General features: G+C 39.9%; 1 protein-coding gene, 1 long non-coding RNA gene and 1 pseudogene across 2 annotated transcripts; all 3 read right to left on the reverse strand.

The window, feature by feature from the left end:
- Positions 1–4,436: 4,436 nt before the first annotated feature.
- On the reverse strand, positions 4,437–6,609 carry LOC123993147. Its single transcript, XR_006831375.1, has 3 exons — positions 6,193–6,609; positions 5,807–5,877; positions 4,437–5,364 (listed from the first exon to the last, which is right to left on the reverse strand). It is a non-coding gene; the product is annotated as an uncharacterized LOC123993147 (long non-coding RNA).
- Positions 6,610–12,823: 6,214 nt separating this feature from the next.
- Positions 12,824–24,282, reverse strand: part of LOC123992334 — a 66,189-nt pseudogene continuing 54,730 nt past the window's right edge.
- On the reverse strand, positions 13,540–22,120 carry LOC123992331 (gastrula zinc finger protein XlCGF17.1-like). Its single transcript, XM_046293485.1, has 3 exons — positions 22,053–22,120; positions 21,628–21,803; positions 13,540–15,340 (listed from the first exon to the last, which is right to left on the reverse strand). The coding sequence occupies exons 1-3, from the start codon at positions 22,118–22,120 to the stop codon at positions 14,460–14,462; spliced, it is 1,125 nt and encodes a 374-aa protein (XP_046149441.1). The 3' UTR covers positions 13,540–14,459.

A 24,282-nucleotide genomic window follows, 5' to 3' on the forward strand; every position in this document is an offset into this window, starting at 1 on the left:
ACTGTATGAAATAAAATTTAAAAACTTTACCCACTACCAGGATATTTTTGCCACCAAACCTGGTTACCTTTCTGCTAGGAGGCTGAAACTTGGCCATAAGTGGATCTTCCAGCAAGACACGTCAACATCCACGAAGAATTGTTTATAAAATCAAAAATACGTACAGAACTTGTCTGATGCTTTAACCTGCTTTAACCTGTCTGGCACCAGTGGGACAGGTAGCGTCCCACCTCGAAAACAGCAAATGAAATTGTAGGGTGCCAAATTCAAAACAGAAATCCCATAATTAAAATTCCTCAAACATACAAGTATTATATACCATTTTAAAGATACACTTCTTGTAAATCCAACCACAGTGTCCGATTTCAAAAAGGCTTTACGGCGAAAGCACACCATCTGATTTTGTTAGGTCAGCACCTTGTCACAGAAAACCATACAGCCATTTTCCAGCCAAGGAGAGGGCTCACAAATGTCCGAAATAGTGTTTAAATTCATCACTAACCTTTGATCTTCATCAGATGGCACTCACAGGACTTCGTGTTACAAAATAAATGTATGTTTTGTTTGATAAGGTCCCTCTTTATGTCCAAAAATCCCAGTTGAAATTGGCGCGTTATGTACAGTAATCATTGTTTAAAACAAGCATCCGGTGAAATTTCAGAGAGCCAAATCAAATTACAGAAATACTCATACACATTGATGAAAAATACAAGTTTTATACATAGGATTAAGATAAACGTCTTGTTAATCCAGCCGCTGTGTCAGATTTCAAAAAGGCTTTATGACAAAAGCACATCACGAGATTATGTTAGGGCAGCGCCTAGCCACAGAAAACCATACAGCCATTTTCCAACCAAGGAGAGGGGTCACAAAAGTCAGAAATAGCATTAAAATTAGTCACTCACCTTTGATGATCTTCATCTGGTGGCACTCCCAGGTCTCCATGTTAGACAATAAATGTTCAATTTGTTCGATAATGTCCCTCTTTATGTCCAAAAACCTCCGTTTTGTTGGTGCGTTTAGATCAGTAATCAAAAGTCACAGTCAACATCAGACGAAATGTTTAAAAAAGTACAATTAAAGTTCGTAGAAACATTTCAAACAATGTTTAAAATCAATCCTCAGGTTGTTTTTGTCATAAATATTAAATAATATTTCAACCGGACAAAAGTTTGTCAATCGAAAAGTTAAACAAGAAATGCGCGCTCCCGATCACGCGCTGGGCTCATGGCTGCAAATATCCGCTGTCCACTCATTGAAAGTACTGTATCTCCCTCATTTTTCAGAGTAAGGCCAGAAACAATGCCTAAAGACTGGCCACGTGTAGAAGAAGCCATAGAGATCGTGAACTGGGTCCAAAGTCTTTGTATGGTGGATAGGCTTTCAATGCAAAAACAGCCTTTCAAAATAATAGTACTTCCTGGATGGATTTTCCTCAGGTTTTCGCCTGCAATATTAGTTCTGTTACACTTACAGACATTATTTTAACAGTTTTGGAAACTTTATATTTTCTATCCAAATCTACTAATTATGTGCATATGCTAGCTTCTCGGCCTGAGTAGCAGGCACGCTTTTCATCCAAAATTCCGAATGATGCCCCCTGCCCTAGTGAAGTTAAGCATTCTGTTTAATTAAATAATTAAGACACACAAATGACTCGAAGTCATAACCAGAGGGAGCCGCTCGTCAACGCAACCTGACCAGGGGGAGCCGCTCGTCAACGCAACCTGACCAGGGGGAGCCGCTCGTCAACGCAACCTGATCAGGGGGAGCCGCTCGTCAACGCAACCTGACCAGGGGGAGCCGCTCGTCAACGCAACCTGACCAGGGGGAGCCGCTCGTCAACACAACCTGACCAGGGGGAGCCGCTCGTCAACGCAACCTGACCAGAGGGAGTCCCCCCTCTGCTGCTGGACTTTGTAAATTCTGCCGTTCTGCTCCTGAAGTTTGCAGTAATAGACTAATAGACTACAGATAAATAGAGTACTAGACTAGTAATAGACTACACCAGCAGTCTGCAACCTTTTCCAGTTGGAGTGCCAATTTATCTCAACATTTCTGCTAATCTGTGTGCCAGTTATGATTTTCATATGCACATTTTCTTGGAACAGTTTCATTTAAATTTAAAATAGTATCTCAGTCATTGTCTGTGATTAATATACATTCTATCTAAATCTAAATGAAAATTATAGATATCTAAAAGTAACTTTTATTGCCATTACCAACTATGTAAAAAATAAATTGCCTACATAAAACCAACAAATAAAAACATTAAATTCTGCAAGTAGAAAATATCCTAGAAATCACATTGGCTGCAAATGGCCTGTCTACAACAAACTTGAAACATTGTATCAACTGGGTCAGGAAACTCAGATAGCAAGCTTGCAACATTGTATAAAATATTCTAGGCTCTCAGTTTGCTGCTCCAGTGAGTTCTGGACAGACACAGCTGTAGGCTATTTGTGAGAAGGATAAGAAGTAATCAGGTATTTTATGACATTTCCACTGGATCAGAGCATTACATGTTTCCCTTTTATGCCGAGTGGTTATCAAAAGGGTGAGAGCTGGAAATATTTTACAAAAATACTTTGAGGAACTATTCTCATTTGCAATTGATTTGGATTAGACTTTGTTTATTTGCTGTTTGAGGTGAATAAAGCATTACTTTGAGAAGCTCCACAACTCATTAGTGGTGGTGCGTTAAAACAATCAGAAATACTAACAGACATCCCCAAATGGGCACATTTATAGGCCTACATTTGTGTGCATGCCAGGTAGACTAGTCCTACTTCTATATGCATAATTGGGTGTGCGTCTTGTAGGGTCAAGTCTGGGTGGTCTGCCAGGGGCCGTTTCATTTAGTATCCCTCCTTCAGGGAACAATAGTTATAGTCATAACGTTACTCTTGTCATATGATGAACTTCACCTTAAATAGGGGATCTAGCTGTCTGACAGTTTTTTTGTATTCTGAAATGCACTCAAACTATGTATCATTTAGTGGCTCCTTATGTTACGCTGGGAAAACAGTTTTAATGGGCACCGAAATACTAAATAATTTCAGAGTTTGCTTGATCCAATCTTGTAATCCAAGATGGCGTAGCATGAAGACGTGTTTGTTGTAAATGGTATGTTTGTTTCGTCTTTTTTAAATATATTGCAATATATAAATCTTTTTCATTTAAATTAAATATACCTTCCGGCAACCCGCCTCAACCAATATGATATGGATCTGCTATTTCTTTTAGACCTTACAGCTAGAACCTTCATCAGATGCTAGCCATCAGAACATAGAACATCGCCTGTCATATCAGTTCTGTTATACTCAGACATTATTTTAACAGTTTTGGAAACTTTAGAGTGTTTTCTATCCAAATCTACCAAGTTTACTTTCATCCGGAGGTGAAAATAGCGCTCAATCTCACACACATTTTCAAGGAACCCACCAGATACAACCCTAAATCTGTAGACATGGACACCCTCATAGATATTATCCTGACCAACTTGCCCTCCAAATACACCTCTGCTGTTTTCAATCAGGATCTCAGCGATCACTGCCTCATTGCCTGCATCCGTTATGGGTCCACAGTCAAATGACCACCCCTCATCACTGTGAAACGCTCCCAAAATTACTTCTGCAAGCAGGCCTTTCTAATCGACCTGGCCCGGGTATCCTGGAAGGACATTGACCTCATCCCGTCAGTAGGGGATGCCTGGTTGTTCATTAATTGTAATTTCCTCACCACCTTAAATAAGCATGCCCCTTTCAAAAAATGTAGAACTAAAACAGATATAGTCCTTGGTTCACTCCAGACCTGACTGCTCTCGACCAGCACAAATACATCCTGTGGCGTCCTGCACTAGCGTCGAATAGTCCCCGCGATATGCAACTGTTCAGAGAAGTCAGGAACCAATACACACAGTCAGTTAGGAAAGCAAAGGCTAGCTTTTTCAAACAGAAATTTGCTTCCTGTAGCTCTAACTCCAAAAAGTTTTGTGACACGGTAAAGTCAATGGAGAATAAGAGTACCTAAGGGGAAATAAATATGCTGTACAACATCATGGCTACGCAGTTTGCATCACCTTTTACAATGGATTACCTCTGTTTTGGGCCTTTAGTCATCTGTCTGACTTTGTTGTTCACACAGGAGAGATACAGGACTATTGTGGATCCTCTGGGGAGCCTCAATAACCACATGATGCTGAAGAATCAGAGAAGAGTCTCTCCAGATCAGAACACCTCAAACACCTGCAGAGATCCACAGGGAAGAGAACTCACTGCTGCTCTGACTGTGGGAAGAGTTTCACCTCATCAGGCATTAAAATTCACCAGAGAACACACACAGGAGAGAAACCTTGTAGCTGTAATCAATGTGACAAGAGATACTCTGATAAAAGGTGTCTGATCAAACATCAGAAAATATATGAAGGAGTTGTTTCATGATATCAATGAATTCATGTTGAATGTTAACACTTTAGTAGGAGTATTTGAATAATGTCACAATGTAGAAGCCTAAACGTTTTGCCCCCTTATCATTTGATTTCAAAATGATATGGATATTAGCCTCAGGGGGAAAATCCAGGCTCTGAAATGGAAGAGTACTATTTATGTGATTTAACAAAAAGTGACTAACACAAAAAGAGCTGTGTTACACTTACCATGTTGGTGACCCACTTGAGTCAAAATGCAACACTTCAAAATGTAGCTATCTGTTTTCTACAAATTGTCCTCTAACCAGGGATGTACACATTACTCCCAGATTCCGTGTGGTTTTTGAGCTGTTAGTTTTAACAGGACTTGCAACCTCATCTCTCTCCTCTCGGACAAATGATTTTAGCATGATATCGATGAGTGATGAAAAATAAGTGTTGCATTTAGTTGCTCCACCTTTTTGGTTTGCTTCCTGTCTTTAAGTTTGGTGTGAGTTTTTCTTTTTTGGGGTTTGGATATTGCATCCAATTAATATTTTAATCAATGGCATTTTCTTAGGGTGATCATTAGTCTTCTGTTTGTTGTGTACTAAATATTTCTGTTCATTTTCATTTGTTTTTTTCCTGTGAAGCCATTGTGTTGCATTCATGTCTGAAATGTGCTGTACAAATAAAGCTCGATTTGATTTCAACAAATGAACCCAATGACCGACCAATCGACAGACTCTTGATCCCTCTTAGTATGAAAATCAGTATCAATCCCATGTGAAAGGATTCAACTACTGCAAAAACTGAAACAAACGGATCAATCCCACTTTTCCAGCGTGGTGGAGTGGTAAACACCACCCCCGGCTCTACCAGAGGCTTGAGGTGGTCTCCCACAGCTCTGCTTATGTCATGTTCTGTGGCCTTGCCATTCCATTTCTTGACTGCCCCTGCAACACAGAAAGAAACACATTCAGTCATATTATATAAAACTCTCAAAGTAATGGATATGGAGCATCTATGTCCTCAGTTACACCTATCAACTAAATATGACTTCTGTCATCTGATCACTCTAAGCTGCATTAGGTTCAGAACAACCAGGATGGGCCTTTGACATAGTCAGGCCACCAAATATGCATAAGCAATATAAAGAGATGTGGGGAAAAGTACATTGCACACAAATTACCTTCATAATATCAAAGAACAAATGTGTGTGCCTGAGGGGAAATGAACTTTCATACAGCCAAAAGGGGTGAGAAATTACACCAACATCAGTGGACAATTTGCACTAATGTAAATAAACATAGATGGTGGAACATATTCCCTTTTGCTGACGTGATGAACCCCTAAGGGGAAATAAATATTTACTATCTAAACCATGTGTGACCTCACCTCTCTGGCTGTAGAAGTGTTCTTCCTAACCAGTCCCTCAACAAGAGATACATCCTTGGGACATCACTAGCCTGTTGAAGTTGACATTTAAAATGGTTAAGGTAGGGTTTAGGGTAGGGATGTCCCAAAGATCCCGGATAGCATTGACCATTGTGCATTCTTCTGTCTCTTTAACATAGCAGGTGATGGGTTCTGACTTCTGAACTTGAAAATATGAAATTTCCTTATTATGTGAAATTGAATGAAACAATAATGTATGTTGATGCTAATATGATGTACAATATTCCATGATGTTTCTTATATGCCATATACTCTTTTTTAACAGTTTCACTAATTAATTTTAATTAACTTAATTATTATGATTCGACATCAGTTCACCTTCTCACCTCATACTGTGTTGGAGCAGCAGCAGCTGACTTGATCCTTGATGCTAATCAGCATGTTTTGAATCTGAGAGTAAATGGATCTGACTACAACTCTAAAAATACAGGGTTCAACTGGAGTTGTTCTGAGATCCCCTAAGAACCATAGGGTTCTTGGTCAATGAAAAACAGCCCCAAAAGGTTCTTCAAAGAACATGTTAGAAGGTGGGTTCATCGAGGAACCTCCGTTGTTGCTGGACTTCTTCCGGAAACTTCGCAATTACAACTGAAAACGATGGTGACAAGTTTGGATGCGACAACAGTTAAAAGGATAAGTTGGGTTGATGTTTGGCTCTGAATATGTCTCGAAATAATAACTAGGTTTGGATTATTTCCCTCAACTATATTCGTTCCCATATATTGTTTATCGTTTCCATAAAGCCAACATGGCTTTACACTCATTAACGTAAGTTTCCAATCTAGAGCAGTTCTCAGTTTTGTGATAATGAACTAGCTAACTAACTAACGATGGTGACCTGTCCAGGCGAGATGTTACAACGAACTGAATCGTCAATGGAGGTCTTCCTCTTTATATAGCCTGCTACAGAATGCAATACTATTAACTCACAAGGGGGCATAATGTTACATGTACAATACTTTCCCATTTTGGAAACATTACATGGACAATACTATCCCATTTTGGAAACGTTACATGTACAATACTATGCCATTTTGGAAACGTTACATGGACAATACTATCCCATTTTGGAAACGTTACATGTACAATACTATCCCATTTTGGAAACGTTACATGTACAATACTATCGCATTTTGGAAACGTTACATGTACAATACTATCCCATTTTGGAAACGTTACATGTACAATACTATCCCATTTTGGAAACGTTACATGTACAATACTATCCCATTTTGGAAACGTTACATGTACAATACTATCCCATTTTGGAAACGTTACATGTACAATACTATCCCATTTTGGAAACGTTACATGTACAATACTATCCCATTTTGGAAACGTTGCATGGACAATACTATCCCATTTTGGAAACGTTGCATGGACAATACTATCCCATTTTGGAAACGTTACATGTACAATACTATCCCATTTTGGAAACGTTACATGTACAATACTATCCCATATTGGAAACGTTACATTATCTTAATGATCTTTTCAGATCTTCTCAGAAATGAATCAAGTCCATGGAATGGATATTGACAAAACGATAATTCAAGAACTAGCAGAGGTAGAGAGGCAGGGGTGAGGACATCATCCTGCTATTTTGACAGTCCCTGAAGGACAATACAGAAGAGGTATTTGCTCTTTTTCCTTCCCTTTCTCTAATGTATTTTGTAATAAAATTAGCAAGTGTAGTAAGATCAATGCTTTACTAGGACTGGAGACCACATCAGCGATTCTGCTCTTGCCCTACCTCTTCAAAGAGGACCCGAGTGGCCTTTATGTCCATGCCTATGCACCAATCATCTGTTTCTTCATAAACATAAGTGTGCATGCTTATATAAAACTACAGCTGAACATTTGTTATGTTCTTTGTATGTGTATTATTTTTTTCTTACTTTTGTTGAAACAGATTTCACCGCTCTTCACTCCTTTACTGCACATCGGCGGAAAACCATTTCACCATGAGAGTGAAATCCCGCTGGCCTTTGACGGGGAGAACATCCACGACCTCGAGGACGTCTCCATGGGACTTGGGGCTCTGCTAGAGCTGTATTTTTTATTTTCCCTTAAATTTCCCAAAAATGTCAGAAAAACACTTATGTTGTTCTGGGGATAAGAGAAGTTGGGTGAAGTTACCAGGGCTGGTCATAAAGATGGCAAACTTCCTAACATAACTAAGTGAATATGATATACACACTAAAGCTGAAAAATCTGTATTTAGCATCAAGTCTACAATGTTATTAGTTTACCGATGATTCATTTTTAATGTATTTTGTTTTTATTGTACATCATTATTTTGGATTTTTTTTAAATGTCATGAAAAGCACTTTACAAAGAAATTTTATTATTTATTATGGTTTGACATGTCTGCAGAAATGTTGCAATTTTGTAATGTGTTTTGTTTGGTAAATTGTTTTGTAAATATTAATTCACATTCGTGGTGCCACTAAATAAACCATTTTTATTTAAGTCAATATTGTCAACATTATTATGTTTTTATAATGGAGGGAGGGTGGACAGGGAGTTAAAAAAGGAACCCCAAAAGGTTATTTATGGAACAATGATAAGGGGTTCTTCAAATAACTTATAGGGGTTCCCACAAAAGGTTCTTCAAATAACTTTTTTGCTTTTTTGTCTGAAAGTATTTTTTCAACTGCGATACCAACTCCAGTCAGCAGATGGCGACATGATTCTGCCACGTCACGTATAATCTAGTGGACGGGACGCTCCTTCAACATCAACAGTTAGTCACACACTTTGGTTCACTCTAACTTGATGGAAAAAGGTTTATTCAATAAATCTAGCAACTCCTCTCATACTGGGAAGACCCCCACAGGCCTTAAGGGCAGTTTTATTTCAAATGTAGTACCTGGACGGAGAAAATCCAATAAGCGTTTTATAGTTTCATCCTTAGGGTAATTTACCCTAAAGTGGACACACTCCCATCAGTTTCTGAGACAACTGCCCAGACTTTGCAGACTGATTAAAAATGCTTAAACCTCATCTTTATCAAATTATCCATTAAAGATACCAACTTAAAACCTACGTTTGTCTATATACGGGTTGTTTAAATTGTATTTAATTATATTCCCAGTTTTACTTTATCAAATCTCTAGTAATCATTAGTAATCACTCGGCACATACAATTCATCACATTTTCATATATTCACAGAATCCATATAAAACGTAAGAAATTCTTAGGTACTCACGAAAACCATTCAATTTGCTTTTTCAAGGAGTCTCCATAGCTAAGAAGCAGCTCTCGAAACATACACCCAGCAGAATAATCTTTTTTTTTAAATACCCAGACATTGACCATGGGATCATCAACGGTTCTCTAACCTCCCAGAGACCACGGTAAAAAAAAAAAAAATCAAGCCTCCCAGGAACTATAGACCTTCCGCTGGTTTCTAAAATATCACCCAGTTTATTATCCAAATTTCAATAATCTGAGTAAGCATATTTCTATATATTACTATCCAAACGTCAGATTAAGACTCATTTCCACATTCACACAACTCTCATATCAGTCACAATGCTATTCCCAAACATACCTAATCAATTAGTTGTTTTTCAACAATATTTTAACCTGCAGGAATATTTTCACATTTCTATCTCATGGTTAGTTCCTAGGATAATGCCACTCATACATTTACATCTTTCAAGACTTCTAAAATGGGGTCCAGGTTTTAAAAATTACAGGTGCACCTTACTATCTTATACTATATCATAAATGGTCCTCACTAGTAAACACAGATTCTAGTTTTCATCCAGTTCACACAGATAGCTGCCTCGGCCCCGTTTACACCAAAATACACACTCAGAGCCTACTGACTGGGCCCTGTTTACACCTCCAAGGTGCACCCCTCACACAGGAATACACACTCAGAGCCTTTGAGGATTTTCTAAAAACTCCACTTTAAGCGTTTCGCTCGTCATTATTATTATTTTTAACTACGTTTGAGATGTGGTATCCACTCGGCTCGCTGCCTCTCAAAACAAAGGTGGGACCATCTGCTCCGTTCCCAAAGTGTGGTCTCCCTGAGATCCCATGTTTGAGGGATCCCTCGTGCATGATTTACCTGGGTTGTCAGGAGCGGTCACCAAGTGAAGATTAACATCCCCATCGCCAAATGTGGTTAATCTCTTTAATATCAAATGAGGAGACAAAGTTACCACACAAGTCAGAGTTCAATTTAAATATTTATTCACTTATTAATAAGGGAGCAGGTCAATACAACACACAAATATAAATTGAATCAATTGAATGCTCTACGATAATGATGGATGGTCGACAAATCACGCCCAGATGATTCGTTGAGAGCCACGATACAAAAGTACAAAGGTTTTTACAGCCAAGATACACCCCTTTCAACCTACATGACCAACAACAGATGTTTAGAACGGGTGACAAGGTTTAGATTTGTATGAAAGATACTTATAATTCTCAGCAGACAGCATCTGCTGTAAAAACAGTACTCTTTGTGTAGAGACCAGGGTCTGGCCCTGAGGTCACCTCTCCCTGGTACCATATAGAACAGAAACATTAACTCAAGCTCTGGAATGCCCATCCTCAGTAGAACACACAGACGCAATAGTTCTAAGTACCCTCTATTCTGTTGCATAAACATTTAACATTACATTTACATTTAAGTCATTTAGCAGAGGCTCTTATCCAGAGCGACTTACAAATTGGTGCATTCACCTTATGACATCCAGTGGAACAGCCACTTTACAACAGTGCATCTAAATATTTTAAGGGGGGGTGAGAAGGATTACTTTATCCTATCCTAGGTATTCCTTAAAGAGGTGGGGTTTCAGGTGTCTCCGGAAGGTGGTGATTGACTCCGCTGTCCTGGCGTCGTGAGGGAGTTTGTTCCACCATTGGGGAGCCAGAGCAGCGAACAGTTTTGACTGGGCTGAGAGGGAACTGTACTTCCTCAGTGGTAGGGAGGCGAGCAGGCCAGAGGTGGATGAACGCAGTGCCCTTATTTGGGTGTAGGGCCTGATCAGAGCCTGGAGGTACTGAGGTGCCGTTCCCCTCACAGCTCCGTAGGGAAGCACCATGGTCTTGTAGCGGATGCAAGCTTCAACTGGAAGCCAGTGGAGAGAGCGGAGGAGCGGGGTGACGTGAGAGAACTTGGGAAGGTTGAACACTAGACGGGCTGCGGCGTTCTGGATGAGTTGTAGGGGTTTAATGGCACAGGCAGGGAGCCCAGCCAACAGCGAGTTGCAGTAATCCAGACGGGAGATGACAAGTGCCTGGATTAGGACCTGCGCCACTTCCTGTGTGAGGCAGGGTCGTACTCTGTGGATGTTGTAGAGCATGAACCTACAGGAACGGGCCACCGCCTTGATGTTAGTTTTTTTTTTAAACACCATTTGATGCAATAAAAGTATTATAACATAATGTTGAAGTTTTGCTCTCAGTGCCCACTGAAAGTTGACTAGTAACAACAACTGGGACCTAAAAGACACCCACCATGAGACCCACTAAATCTGCCAAAGAAGAGGGAAACAAAAGAAAAACCCACACCCAACTTAAAAACAGGAAGCAAACCAAAAAGGTGGATCGACTAAAGGTGTTGACTCTCCACATCTATCAAGACATCCAACCAGAACCAGAACAAATAGCAGGCCAAACTATCCCTCTCAGCACTGCCTGGACTGCACAAAAATGCAAATGCTTTCCGTTTGAGTTATATTAGATTTTATTTTCATCCAGACTTTCTTAAATAGAACCTGGACCAGTTCAGGTGAAACACCTTCCCACTAACTAGACGGACAAGCCAGCAGAGGTGTAACACATACTGACTAACGAGGTGACCTCAATCAGTGCACCCTACCTGCTAACGAGCTATACCTCAAAACATAAATGGAAAGACCAAAGCCTGTAACACCTTCCCCCTTTAACAACAAATATATGCTATGTTTTTGTTGGACAAGTTTGCTCACCCCCGACAGAAAACAACTTCCATTTCACATAATCAACTACAATAAACACTGTCAACAACTAAAAACAAGATTTAAAAAACACATTTCTAAATAATGAATCATTTTTCTTTCAATAGAATCCTAAAACTCACTAGCTTCTAGAACTCTCGTCCCCTTGGAAAGAGCCCCCAAAAACCTTGCCTCCAATACGGAAAAACGTGCAGTCAAAATAAATTGTGATCCATGGCAACGCACTGGCTAAACGCAAAACTTGTTGACTGCCCACCCTTGAGACAATCAGCAACCAACTCCCGCAATATCCATAGTAACTTTCCACCTCACTGCGGAGCTTCTCTCGCTTCTCCATAGGCACGTTGTTGGATATAAAAGCAGGGTAACAATGTCAATATAATTGTACCCAAAAATGTTATGTTGGTTGCATGAATAACTATGATTCCTAAATCTTACATAATTGTAAATATGAAATATCAAAACCAACTGTACACCCCTTTGTTAATATGTATTGGTATTCTGCCCTTGAGTTGCGTTCCCATGCAAAACTAGACAGATAGCTAACAACTAAGTCTTCAATAAAACTCCCAAGGCGTGACTTTTCTTGAATGAATATATTGAAAACGTTTATGTTGTGAAACTGCAAAATACAGAAAATAATATACTTTAGTATTCAATTCACGCCGACATAATATAGCTGTACATTATACATTTGAAGTTGCATAAATACAAAGCACGTGCTAAGGTACCATGCATCTGGCATGATGCCAAACCATATAGCTAATTGTTATTCATATGGTAATTGGCTCCTTTCATTACTCTAATAATGTACAACCATTTATGTAGAATAACAAAGCATATTACACTAGAAACAGTAACAAAACTACAGTATTGTATATTTTACAATTCGTTTGCATGACGCACGAGCAAAGTAATACAGCTAACGACATACATTAAAGGCATTGCAATTTGTGAGTAAATGCAACCAACCAACATTGATATGTAAGCAACTCTATCAATGACAAGATTATCATCATTAGCTAAATGCTTGAATCGAACTTACAAACAAATATTTTCCAAGGCTGAAGCGTGGCAAGAAATAACTACATTGAAAGACCTGCACCGTAGCGTTGTTTGAAGCTGCTTCTATGCGTGCAGAACAAATTCTCTACTTCCTGTTTGCGAAGTCTTTCTAAGTACCAAAAACATCCACTAGGGGGCAAATAACACCATTGAACACAATGGAAATCCAATTGAACCATTGTAATAAAATAAAATGTTAACTTCTAACAAGATGGCAGCGCAATTGGCAATAATTAACTTGATGGTGAGGCATGGAATAATAAAACATGTATCTTTTGTCAGGCTGGATGTTTGAAATATGAGGTGATTTGAGTCATGCTTCATCAGTAGTGGCATAAAGACAATTAGCACTTGAGCGTTGTCAAGAAATACTGGAGTGATGTAAGATTGTTAATAAAATTGATTATAGACCCATTTATTATACCCTGGTAGGCCGTCAATGTAAATAAGTCAGTTAAGAACAAATTCTGGCTTACGGCCCAACGCTCTAACCACTAGGCTACCTGCAAGTAAATTGAAATTAAGTTATTTTCAAGTCACTGAAAAAACTACCCGAAAATACATATTTCGGGCATAGTCTTCTTTTCAACATCTTTTCAATGACATTTTGCTAGGAGGGATATCCCGATGTCAAACCACAGTTTTAACCTGTCCAAATCAATAACTAATATGCAGAAACAGTTTGGGATAAATTGAAAACCTAAACATAAAATGTGCAATATCCACAATCATCTGACACAATAATCATATTACTTGTATTTGTTTAAACAAGCACCATATAAACTGCACAAGCACCAGAAACGTTGTTGTTTTGACAAGTAGCAATACATCACTAATATCGACTAGGTTGTACGTGCTGTTGAAACTAACACAACTAAAAAACACATGGACATTTGAGATGTCTTTTACCTCACTGGTTAGAGCACAACCTGCAGAAGACATTCAGCTACATTTGAGTGATGCATTTTAATTTAGGGGTCGCTAAACAAAGGAATGCAACACTTATGTGTCATAACTCATCGATATCATGTTGAAATCAACTGCGAAAGGAGGGAGATGAGGTTGCAAGTCCTGTTAAAACTAACAGCTCAAAAACCCCACGGAATCTGGGAGTAATGTGTACATCACTGGATAGAGGACAATTTGAAGAAAACAGCTAGCTACATGTTGGAGTGTTGCATTTTGATTCAAGTAGGTCATCAACGTGGTAAGTGTAACACAACTCAACTTTCAATTCTGAGCCTGGATTTTTCCCCTGAGGCTAATATCTATATCATGTTGAAATCAATTGATAAAGGGGCAAACATTTAGGCTTCTACATTGTGACATCATTAAAATACTCCTACTACAATGTAAAACATTCTACATTGTGACATGATTTCATTGATATCATGAAACAACTACATGTATTTTCTGATGTTTGATCAGATAACTTTTATCAGAGTATCTCTTCCTACATTGATTACAGCTAAGATATTTCTCTCCTGTGTGTTCTCTGGTGTCGTACCAGGCTGTTTAACAGAGTAAAACTCTTCCCACTTCAATTAGAGCTAAAGGATTTCTATTGTGTGTGTGTTCTCTGGTGTATTGTCAGCTGCCCAGATGTAGCAAAACTCTTCACACATTGATTACAGCTATAAGATTTCTCTCCTGTGTGTGTTCTCTGGTGTACTGTCAGAAGGCTAGATAAAATAAAACTCTTCCCACATTGAGTACAGTTAAAAGGTTTCTCTCCTGTGTGTCTTCTCTGGTGTATCTTCAGATAGCTAGATTGAACAAAACTCTTCCCACATTGATCACAGCTATAGGGTTTCTCTCCTGTGTGTGTTCTCTGGTGTGATATGAGGTTGCTTAGCTTAGTAAAACTCTTCCCACATTGAGTACAGCTGAAAGGTTTCTCTCCTGTATGTATTCTCTGGTGTAGAGTCAGATTGCTAGACCTAGTAAACATCTTCCCACATTCATCACAGCTATAAGGTTTCTCTCCTGTGTGTGTTCTCTGGTGTGATATCAGGCCGCTTAGCTGAGTAAAACTCTTCCCACATTCAGAACAGCTATAAGGTTTCTCGCCTGTGTGTGTTCTCTGGTGTGATATTAGGCTGCTTAGCTGAGTAAAACTCTTCCCACATTCATCACAGCTGTACGGTTTCACGCCCGTGTGTGTTCTCTGGTGCAATATCAGGCTGCTTAGCTGAGTAAAACTCTTCCCACATTGATCACAGCCGTGAGGTTTCTCTCCTGTGTGGATTCTCTGATGAATTTTAATGCCTGATGAGGTGGTGAATCTCTTCCCACAGTCAGAGCAGCAGTGAGTTCTCTTCCCTGTGGATCTCTGCTGGGGTTTCTTGACGTGTTCTGATCTGGAGAGAGTCTTCTCTGCTTTGTCAGCATCATGAGGTTGTTGAGGCTCCCCAGAGGACCCACGGTAGTCCCGTCTCTCTCCTGTGTGAACAACAAAGTCAGACAGATGGTAAAAGGCCCACAACAGCGGAATCCACTGTAAAAGGTGATGCCAACAGCGTAACCATGATGTTGTACAACAATTGACATCTAATCAATGTTAAAATTATTTGCCAATTGTCTTAAAATGAGAAACAATGGTCATATTTGGTTTTGTTTTCACATTAGTAGTAAAATCAATGATTGGAGGCTAGAAATAAGTTATTAAAGTTGTTGAAACCCCAAGCAATGTGCCAGACGACTTTTGGTCTCCAATATAGGCCACTTTCTGTGTTTGCTAAAATTGCGGCACAAGGGCAAAGCACACACAATTTGGTTGCAGAAACTCCTCCCTGCTAATGAGGAAACTGCTAGTTATGGATGTAGTGTATTTGGTTGCAGAAACTCCTCCCTGCTAATGAGGAAACCGCTAGTTATGGATGTAGTGTATCTGGTTGCAGAAACTCCTCCCTGCTAATGAGGAAGCCGCTAGTTATTGTCATGACTGTCCTGGTCGGGTTACCGGAGACCACAATCCGACAGAGAGATCTCTCACCCCCACCAGAGGAGAAGAGATTAAGGGGTATGAAGATGGGGGAGGGGGGAGGGGGTTTATGACACCTCACGCCCATTGTAAATCTAAGGCAGCAAAATCACTTTGTCCTCTCACTTTGGAGAACCAGCCTCAGAGAATTAAACATGCAATAATTGGACTTTAGGACAATAAGTTTTGAACGGCAACAAAGGTGGTAATGACGAAAGATGGAATATGAAAATGTATGTCATTTTTGTTTCGTTATTCCCAGTATACGCTTGATGTTTATACATTGTACGTTGTGTGGAAAATGTCCAAATCAAAGAGAATGTTTTGGTACAGATGAAAAGTGAAGTTAGTTGTCTCAAATTGGATCTGAGTAAAATCCAGACCTCCAGCCTCTTAACTTGGTAAAAGGCGTAAACACCCACTTCTGACCCGAGGGTATAAGATATGTGAGTTAAGAATTAACATGCTAAACTAAGTGACCCGAGCTGCAGCCAAGGTCTGAGTAGTCAATGAACCCAAAACGCAACAGGAGGTTGAAGACAAAGGAACCCTCTACCAAATCCATGCTATGGATGAGAAACTGTGTCTAAGAGAGTGAATTCAAGCAGGACCACCCGGTCACCACTCTCCATCGAATCGTGCATCTACACTGCTTTCATTCCTACGCTGTGAGCCCTGAGCTACAGGGCTGGCTGTCCTCAGAAGACCCCTTTCAGAACAAGGGCGAGGAAACAGACCATGAAGACAAGGACACTGACATCGTGAGGACAACCAGTGAGTAACACCAGAGAAGTGAAACATCCGAGGAACCCCCATCGGAGACCTTCAACACGCAATTACATCATTATATTCCGACTGATAAGAGCGGCAGTTCGGAGCAAGGTTAGGGTTAAAATAAGCATAGCTGACAAATGCACCCAAATGTATATTCCTCTCGTATACTTTCTCTTTTACTCTCTCTTTTAAATCCACCTTTTGGGTAACACGCTTCATCGTGTGTTGGCCCGTTGTACTAAGTTCTAATCAAGAACTGTGTTTTGTGTATGTGTATCTTATATCATTTTAGCTTGCTAGTAAATAAATAATCAACTAAAATTGGTGTGGTACAGACTCATTGGTGGGACTCGGGTTTGTGCAGATTGATGGATTATGCGACGTTCAGAATGAGACTGTAGAGGAAATTGATTAATTAGCGACTGTTGTAAAATCGATATTCTGAAATTCTTTGAGTAGAAACTCAATAAAACAAATTTTCCCATGGTGCCCCAGGTTAATGAGTTAATAATTGCCCGATTCATTTAATCATGCAATTATAAACAGTTAATCATTCGATGAGCAGCAGTTGTCACATTAACCGATACAACGTCACAACATTATGGATGTAGAAACAATCTGGTTGCAGAAACTCCTCCCTGCTAACGAGGAAACAGCAAAAAAAAAATAGCCTCCATTTGCAGGTTGCTTATGGGTGCATTTCACATTACTTTTGGATTATAATTGTAAGGTTAGTTTGAATCTCCTGCTTAATATGTTTGTGTTATTGTCGCAAATCGACTGCTTTATACTTTTTTTATACACTTCAACAAGTAAAATGCTCTTTGGCTAGCTTTGCCATCAGCCTGACAATGAGGGTTTGAACACTAAGTGTTTAACAAATTGGCCCTAACAACAACATAGACCTACTGTGGGACCCATAACTTCACCTAACAACAACATAGACCAACTGTTGGACCCATAACTTCACCTGATGACAACATAAACCTACTGTAGGACCCATAGCTTTTCATTTTACCTTTATTTAACTGGGCAAGTCAGTTAAGAACAAATTCTTATTTACAATGACGGCCTAGGAACAGTAGGTTAAATGCCTTGCTCAGGGGCAGAATGACAGATTTTTACCTTGTCAGCTCGGGGATTCAATCTTATGAACTTTCGGTTACTGGCTCTAACGCTCTAACCACTACCTGCCGACCCACTTGCCGCCCCACTTCACCTAACAATAGCATAGACCAACAGTAGGAGCCATAATTTCACCTTACAACAACATAGACCTATCATGTAATATTTCAGGTGAAACATGGAAAATATCTTTGTCATGACATTTCCTAACCTGATCACCAGATAATTTTGTGAATAATCCCACTAGGCTACTCTGTAATGTGTTGTCATTCTAAATGACCTGAATAAAGGAAAATAGCTCTGTGTGTTGAACAATAGCTAATCAATCAAGGAACAGTTCTCTACACTTTAGGAACAAAGTATATCTGTGTCCAAACAGACTAACAAGACCCTACTGTAAATCAAGCACACAATAACACATTATAAAGACCAATTTTTTTAGGGATGTTGAATCCAACGTGGAGCACGGCATAACTGTCTTTACCAGAGTAATGAATGAAGAAGCACTTTGGTTGTTGTTGCATGTCGTGATGTTCGTCATTTGACTGTCATTCAGAAAATGATTTCCTAGATCAGCTGATGATAGTTGAACATGTGACTGTAACTAAACAGCTACAGTATTAAGTATTATGTGTAATTATTGAAGAACCGCGATAATGACAGTATCGATTTGGGTGTTAAAGTTAAGGTGACTCTCGGTTAGAACCATTGGATTTAGTAAACTATGACATTATTTAGGATGTCTGTGCCCATGAAAACTGTTTTCCCAGCGCAACATAAGGAGACACTAAATGTGACGTAGTTAGAGAGCATTTCAGACTACAAAAAAACTGTCCCACAGCATAACATAGTCACTCCCCTTTATGTAAATGATTAATACCCTTTAGCCTTGGCCACCCTTTTCTTTCTGCTTAGTTTCCATTCTCTGATTGGCTCAGACATTAGGGCATTGATTCTATTGGTGGCGTGACCATTGCAATGACACAAAAATAAACAGACATGCACACTCCTATTGCAGGTGCCTATAACTGATTAACTAATGTTCCTGTCCAATGGCCTTCACAAGTCCAAGCCTCTGGTGCTTCCAAATGATTAACCAATGTTCCTGTCCAAAGGCCCAAAATGACCAGGTGTGTTGATCCAGCTTTGCACAATCACATATGTCTAATGGTTAACTATATTGATTCTGCTACCTACTTCTAAGAAAACAGTACAGATACTGGACAATTCTAAAGGTACTGGAAAATGTCCAATAATCTCCAGGAATTTAAAATAGGAATGGGGTTGCCCTAACGCTGGGGGAACACCAGTAAGCTTCATTCACTGGAAGTTATGCATGCCAGCCAACGGTAGTCAATGTTGGGCTTCCATGTGGCTTGGATAGGATATAGTGCTTGAGATGTCACTACAGACCCTGGTTAAATTGTAATGTAATGAATCAAATTGGCTGAATATTAAACAATGACTTATAAACAGCTCTAACAATTTGATGTCATATCATTATGACATCATGGATGGCCAGTCCTTGTATTCATAGTGTAGTGAATTCAGGGGATAGCCCTGAGCTTACATTTAACATTTAAGTCATTTAGCAGACGCTCATATCCAGAGCGACTTACAAATTGGTGCATTCACCTTATGACATCCAGTGGAACAGCCACTTTACAATAGTGCATCTAAATATTTTAAGGGGGGGGGTGAGAAGGATTACTTTATCCTATCCTAGGTATTCCTTAAAGAGGTGGGGTTTCAGGTGTCTCCGGAAGGTGGTGATTGACTCCGCTGTCCTGGCGTCGTGAGGGAGTTTGTTCCACCATTGGGGAGCCAGAGCAGCGAACAGTTTTGACTGGGCTGAGCGGGAACTGTACTTCCTCAGTGGTAGGGAGGCGAGCAGGCCAGAGGTGGATGAACGCAGTGCCCTTATTTGGGTGTAGGGCCTGATCAGAGCCTGGAGGTACTGAGGTGCCGTTCCCCTCACAGCTCCGTAGGCAAGCACCATGGTCTTGTAGCGGATGCGAGCTTCAACTGGAAGCCAGTGGAGAGAGCGGAGGAGCGGGGTGACGTGAGAGAACCTGAGCTGAACTCAAACCTGGTTCCAGCGACTGTCAAGTCAACACCTTGTAACTGTTACGCCAAGATGTCTTAACTTCTTGACGAGGTCACTAGGTGTTGGGTTACGGTGGCTACAATAGCTTTCTCTATGAATTTGAGAGGGGTTACATTTCTCAAACCACCATCCCTCAGTTGTTTACCAAACCAAGTCTCAGGGCAGGCATTTTGTTCTGTTTAAATCCTAGATTGTCCCTTTAAAAAATCCCCATCAACCAATCTGCAGTTTAAACAATAACAAAGCTGTCATTCCACCACTGTTTTGGTAATAAGATGATGGATGGGGCTGGAGAAATGTAACTACTCTCAAATTCATAAACAGACCTATGGATGCAATGACTGACTATGCATGACATCAACATTATATATTTAACCATGTTGAGGCTATACAGTGTTGATTTAAATTGTTTCCAGACATTGGAGTTAAACAAGTTGATTTGGGGTCCTGATGGGGTACAACAGTTGAACTAAGCTCATGAGGCATGTGTTATATTCTTCAAGAATCAATGGCTATAAATAAACCATTTAAAAGTCCAAATATAGATGTAACAATGGCAGATTTCGCCTTTAACTCCAAACATCAGTTCAACAACTGCAGAGTTTGTGCCTCTGTACTTAAGACAGTGATTTAGTATTTTTGTGCCCACGAAAACTGTTTCCCAGCGTAACATAAGGAGCCACTAAATGATACATAGTTCGAGTGCATTTCAGAATACAAAAAAACTGTCTGAAAGCAAAATCCCGTATTTAAGTTGAAATTCATCATATGACAAGCGTAATGTTATGACTATAACTACTGTTCCCTGAAGGAGGGACACTAGGTACAACATACTATTAAATCCATGGCTCCCTGGAAGCCCTGCCTTCCACAGGTGATGATCGTGAGGCTCGGGTTTATTCCTTAAATGTAATACCGCTCTTCACCAACCCAGGAAGTGGCGGGGCCAAACAGGTGTTGTAACTCGTTCATAACTGGCACGAAGATCGGTAGAAATGATCAGATAAATTGGCTCTCTAAATGGAAATAGTTTGCAGATTTTACCGGAAACTTCATGAGCATAACGTCAGAATTTAGGAAGGCCAGCAGCAGGTCGGTTGGTTATTTTCTTCTGGTTAAATTGATCTCTGGCTTCCTCAAGTCATTTGTGTTAATTATTTAATCAAACGCTTGATGCTTCAGTTCAGTTCAAGTTCATGCTTGCATACCAGTGGTTGTATCTCTCTAGGTCATGCCAGTAGGTTACAGTAGGTTGTAACTCTCTAGGCCATGCCAGTAGGTTACAGTAGGTTGTAACTCTCTAGGTCATGCCAGTAGGTTACAGTAGGTTGTAACTCTCTAGGCCATGCCAGTAGGTTACAGTAGGTTGTATCCAAGTGGAAACAATTATTAACCCAATGTGGAAAATGTTGAATTTGGTCAACAACAAAATGAATGGCATATTTGCTACGTGAGGTTTACTTGATCCAACAGAAGTTTCGTAATGCTTAAGTTGTTGTGTGGACACGTGACATACTACATGCCGTGCCCCCCAGTCTACAGTCAGCAGATAGACCCTTCTCAAATATATATGTTAAGTCACTTTTTGAAAACGGAACTGAGAAAACAAGGGGTAGTTTGCTCTCTACGTCGTCTGATTCTAGACATATCAGTAATCATCCTAGGGCACTCCGTTGAAGAGGTATTGACGAGCCAACTTCGAATATCCAAAGTTAAAAAGACATTTAATGCTGAACTTACTGGTGTTAATCAGATCCCCTATCTTCACCTCTACCAATGTGACATTAATATCCCCTTCCTTCCTCACTCCATAAACTGCATCCTCCTCTTCTTTTACTGTAACATCCTCCTCCTCTTTCACTCTGAACGCGTCTTCCTCTTCTTTCACTGAAACGTCTTTCTCTTCTTTCACTGAAACGTCTTTCTCTTCTTTCACTGAAACGTCTTTCTCTTCTTTCACTGAAACGTCTTTCTCTTCTTTCACTGAAACGTCTTTCTCTTCTTTCACTGAAACGTCTTTCTCTTCTTTCACTGAAACGTCTTTCTCTTCTTTCACTGAAACGTCTTTCTCTTCTTCTTTCACTGTAACAGCCTCACCCTCTACTTCTTGTTTTACTGTGACATCCTCCTCTTCCTTCTCCTCCTTCACGACAATGTTCAGCCACTGAGCTTCTTTCTCCGTCCAGCCGACCGCCTCTTCTTTAATAGGAGGGGAGTAGTTTAGGGAGCTCATGTTCAGGGATGTTAGCTAGCTAGCTATCATTGGCGACTAGTGCTAACTTAACCAGCCAACTACTATAGCTGATTAATACAAAACAACGTAACATCAAATAGGTTAACAAGTAGATACGACAGAGGTGTGTCTAAAACACAGTCGGTAATATACACCGAAAGCGTTTTAATAGCTTGAATCTTTCGGCTATGTTGGCTAGCAAGCTACGGAGGTGGTAGACGAGCTGTTTCTGAAGAACCGTCCACTAGATTATACGTCACGCAGGCAGGGTCGCCTGAAAGACGCACATCGCCGTCTGCTGACTCGAGGGGAAACGCAGTTGAGGATCATATTTTATTTTCAGACAAAGATTATTTGAAATGGATTTAATTAAATAATACTATTATATTGAGACATACAAAGACCTGAATGTGTTGATTGATTAGTGCGAATAAAAAATGTTTACTACAGCACATTTAAGGCAGTTTCATTTAAGTCAAACTAAATCTAAATAAGTAGCCAGCTACTGTAAGTGTGTACTGCTCCTACATGGTGTAACAAAACATCATGTAGATGTATATAATGAACAGACTAGGTCCATACTGCTCCTACATGGTGTAACAATACATCATGTAGATGTATATAATGAACAGACTAGTTCTTTACTGCTCCAACATCGTGTAACAATACATCATGTAGATGTATATAATGAACAGACTAGGTCTGTACTGCTCCTACATGGTGTAACAATACATCAGCAAACTGGATGCAGTCTATCACAGTGCCATCCGTTTTGTCACCAAAGCCCCATATACCACCCTCCACTGCGACCTGTATGCTCTCGTCGGCTGGCCCTCGCTACATATTTGTCGCCAAACCCACTGGCTCGAGGTCTTCTATCAGTCTTTGATAGTCCGCCTTAACTCGGCTCACTGGTCACCATAGCAACACCCACCCATAGCACGCGCTCCAGCAGGTATATCTCACTGGTCATCCCCAAAGCAATCACCTGTTTGGCTGCCTTTTCTTCCAGTTCTCTGCTGCCAATGACTGGAACAAATTGCAAAAATCGCTGAAGTAGGAGACTAAAATCTCCCTCACTAACTTTAAGCATCAGCTTTCTGAGCAGCTTACCGATCGCTGCAGCTGTACACAGCCCATCTGTAAATAGCCCATCCAACTGCCTACATCATCCCCATATTTTTATTAACTTTCTTGCTCTTTTGTACACCACTATTTCCACTTGCACATCATCATTTGCACAGCTATCACTCCAGTGTTAATTTGCTAGGTTGTAAATACTTTGCTACTATGGCCTATTTATTGCCTTTCCTCCTTACTCCATTTGTATATAGATTTTTCTATTGTGTTATTGACTGTACGTTTGTTTATCCCACGTGTAACTCTGTTGTTTTTTTGTCGCACTGCTTTGCTTTATCTTGGCCAGGTCGCAATTGTAAATGAGAACTTGTTCTTGACTGAGCTACCTGGTTTAATAAAGGTGAAATAAAAAATAAAATCATAACTTTATTGACAATACCCAAATGGATACTGTCATAAATGCGGTTCTTCAATAATTACACATAATTCATACTGTAGCAAACATTATATTAAACAGGACATTCAAACGAGCCTTACAATTATAATCCAAAGTAGTGTGAAATGCACTCATAAGCAACCTGGAAATGGAGGTTACTCCCCTGAGTTTTCCCCCATTCACATTCAGAATACATTGTGAAAAACTCAAATCTTTGCTCATCATTTTTGCTCCAGGCAGATATAGTACAATCATAACTATTGGTTTCCTCATTAGCAGGGGGGAGTTTCTGTAATCAAATTGCCCTCCTGCCGCAATTTTAGCAAACACAGAAGGGGGCCTTTGAGACCAAAGTCGTATGGCACGCTGTTTAGAGTTTCAACAACATGAATATCCTATTTCTAGCCGACAATCATCGATGTTACTACTAATGTGAAAACAAGACAAAATATGATTTTTTAAAACATTTTTTTTAAACAATGTCAAGTAATGTTAACATTGATTACAGACGTCAATTGCTGTACAACATCATGCCTACGCAGTTTGCATCACCTTTTACAATGGATTACCTCTGTTTTGGGCCTTTAGTCATCTGTCTGACTTTGTTGTTCACACAGGAGAGATACAGGACTATTGTGGATCCTCT

The sequence above is a fragment of the Oncorhynchus gorbuscha genome, linkage group LG13 (assembly GCF_021184085.1).
Source record: "Oncorhynchus gorbuscha isolate QuinsamMale2020 ecotype Even-year linkage group LG13, OgorEven_v1.0, whole genome shotgun sequence".
Taxonomy (NCBI): Eukaryota; Metazoa; Chordata; class Actinopteri; order Salmoniformes; family Salmonidae; genus Oncorhynchus; species Oncorhynchus gorbuscha.